General features: G+C 42.9%; 1 protein-coding gene across 1 annotated transcript; it reads right to left on the reverse strand.

The window, feature by feature from the left end:
• Positions 1–1461: 1461 nt before the first annotated feature.
• LOC309825586 (translationally-controlled tumor protein-like) lies at positions 1462–2308 on the reverse strand. Its single transcript, XM_082659244.1, has one exon. The coding sequence runs from the start codon at positions 2200–2202 to the stop codon at positions 1684–1686; it is 519 nt and encodes a 172-aa protein (XP_082515370.1). The 5' UTR covers positions 2203–2308; the 3' UTR covers positions 1462–1683.
• Between the last annotated feature and the right edge of the window lie 691 nt (positions 2309–2999).

Here is a 2999-nt window from a genome sequence, read left to right on the forward strand (position 1 = left end):
ATTTGTTATAAATGCAGAGTCCCACACCACATCCTCAAAAATTGTTGATTGTGAAACAGAGTCCATGTCATTACCCATGAGACCTTGCACAATTGAGTCCCTGCCCATCCCTTCCACCTCAACTTGCACCAGGTTCCCCTTTTGTCTTTCAGCTCCAGCCCTTCCTTTTTGCCTGCAATGTTTCCTCCTGCCAAAAGTCCTTGTCATATACTATTCTTTGCACCTGAAACACCTTTTCCTTCTTGCTTCACTTAGTAAATTCCTAGTTTTATTTTAGATGTTAGTTAAAACTTTCCCTTCTACAGGGAAGTATTCTCTGACTTTCTAGGCTCAATCAGATACCTTAATTATAAGTTCCCTCTCACACTGTGTAGCTTCTTCTCAGTAGTAATTTTATGTGTGTTTATCTAATTACTTAACTGATGTCTGACTCCTCTTTCAGGATATAAGCTCCATGTGAGCAAGAAGTTTACCTTTTCCACGTTATCACCAGTGCCCATGACAGAGCTTAGCACACAGTAACTGTTCAGTATATGTTCAGCACACGTTTTTTATCAGGGTTTTTATGATGATTCTCTGAAAGTGGCCTATAAATAAGACCTTGAGAAATAATGAATTAAGAAAGCACTAACCTACCTTGCTCCTCTAAGAACAACCTATAAGGAAAAACTCAAGACTCTTTTTCAGGAAATAATTCTATTTCCTGAGCAAATTAGGAGTCACAGAAAATTAACAACACAAGTCCAAGGTGTCTGACTGATAAGCCACACCACATAAATTTGGAAGTCAGTCAACCATCATTCCATATCGTTTGTGGGCTCAAGTTCATCAAGACTATATACCCTTTTATGTAATGTATATATATTTATATTTTTAGAGAAGCGCTTTCTTTATTTCTTTTTGACTGTGTTGGGTCTTTGTTGCTGCACGCCGTCTTCCTCTGGTTGCAGCAAGTGGGGGTTGCGGTGCGCGGGCTTCTCATTACAGTGGCTTCTCTTGTTGCAGAGCACAGGCTCTAAGCGTGTGGGCTTCACTAGTTCTGGCGCGCAGGCTCAGTAGTTGTGGCTTGTCAGTTCTACAGCGCAGGCTCAGTAGTTGTGGCGCATGGGCTTAGTTGCTCCGCGGTATTTGGGATCTTCCCGGACCAGGGCTCGAACCCGTGTCCCCTGCATTGGCAGGCGGATCCTTAACCACTGAACAACCAGGGAAGTCCCCTATGCAATACATTTCATATTGGGTATTTTCTCAGTCTTCTTGTTTTATTTTAAAATCAAAGAGATTGTAGTTTTTAATAGGAGGTCCCACATGCTTTGACACCTTCATGCCAACATGACTTTAATGATACTGTGGGACATCTTCTGGGCTCCTCATATAAGCATCATAGGCGTGCCAGAATGAGACAATATGTCAGCTCTCTTAAGCAGTATTTTATTCTGCCCTAAGCAATATTTAATTCCTCTATTTTTTTTTTTTTGAGTTTAAATGTATTTTATTTTTAGACAACCTACATGACATGGTTTTTTTTCCTCAAAAACAATGCCTCCGCTCCAAACAAATCAACATCAAAACGAAGAGCTCAAGATGACATCAGTCCCATTTGTCTAAGTCCCGGTGTTGTGTGGATGAAAAGCAGCAGCCAGCCGGTTATGACGAGCAGGTGATAGATCCAAACAGCCGAATTCGTTAACATTTTTCCATTTCTAGACCATCCTTAAAGAAAATCATATATGGGGTCACACCATCCTCACGGTAGTCCAGCAGAGCAACCATGCCATCTGGATTCATGTTTTCACCAATAAAGAACTGATAGTTTTTGAAATTAGCAAGGATATGCTTGATTTGTTCTGCAGCCCCTGTCATAAAAGGTTTTACTCTTTCTGGTCTCTGTTCTTCAAGCTTCCCTTTGATTGACTTCATGTAATCTTTGATGTACTTCTTGTAGACTTCTTTTGTGAAGCTGGTTTCCTGCAAGTGATGGTTCATGACAATATCCACGCCAGTGATTACCGTGCTTTCGGTACCTTCGCCCTCGGGGCCTTCAGCGGAGGCATTTCCACCAATGAGCGAGTCATCAATGTTACCCTCTGTCCTACTGACCATCTTCCCCTCCACCTCCAGACACAGCCCGTCCGCGACCTCCCGGATCTTGTAAATGTCGGAGAACATCTCATCATGGCTGATGAGGTCCCGGTAGATGATCATGATGGCGACTGGAGGGAGACAACGGTGGCACTAGCTTAGGAGCACGGAGCTCAGAGCGAGCGCAGTGCAGCCGGAGCGGCGCTCGGGGGGAGGGGGGAGCGGGCGGAAAAGCTAATTCCTCTATTTTTAATTAACTATTAAACAGGGTCACTTGCTCAGAAAGTATATTCTTTAACTCTCTTAGGATACATTTTAGCATTCAAGAATTTCACAGGTAGGACATTTTTATTAGGATACAGAGAATGGGCAATATCTACAGCAAAATCCTGGACTCCTCCAAGGCTGGATACATAATTTGCAGGACCCAGTACAAAAAGAAAATGTAGAACCCCTTGTTTAAAAACTAGGAGTGGGAAAATGCCATTAGTGGACCATTTTCCTTTCTTCAGGGTCTTCAGTGTTTTATGTGTTTTCTCTCTCTCTTTTTTTTTTTTTCAGGCTCCGGACGCGCAGGCTCAGTGGGCATGGCTCATGGGCCCAGCTGCTCCACGGCATGTGGGATCTTCCCGGACCGGGGCACGAACCCGTGTCCCCTGCATCAGCAGGCAGACTCTCAACCACTGCGCCACCAGGGAAGCCCCCATGTGTTTTTATTGACTATTTAATGTTCCAAGTAAAGAAAAATTAAAATTTTAATTTACTAGCATATTTTTTTTCTTACTATTCATCTTTCATGCAAGGCCAGTTTTGAGTGAATGCACCATTTAAATTGCATGTGGAATCACTGAAATTAACAGAATTCATAAGTTTATGGCTTGACCAGGGAGGGTGCCTAAAACTGGCCAGAGCAATAAACA

This window comes from Grampus griseus (genome assembly GCF_964374135.1).
Source record: "Grampus griseus genome assembly, chromosome: 8".
In the NCBI taxonomy this organism is placed as follows: domain Eukaryota; kingdom Metazoa; phylum Chordata; class Mammalia; order Artiodactyla; family Delphinidae; genus Grampus; species Grampus griseus.

Bases quoted from the DNA above. Each gene is read 5' to 3' on its own strand.
- LOC309825586 (XM_082659244.1), bottom strand. From the start codon at position 2,202: ATGATCATCTACCGGGACCTCATCAGCCATGATGAGATGTTCTCCGAC.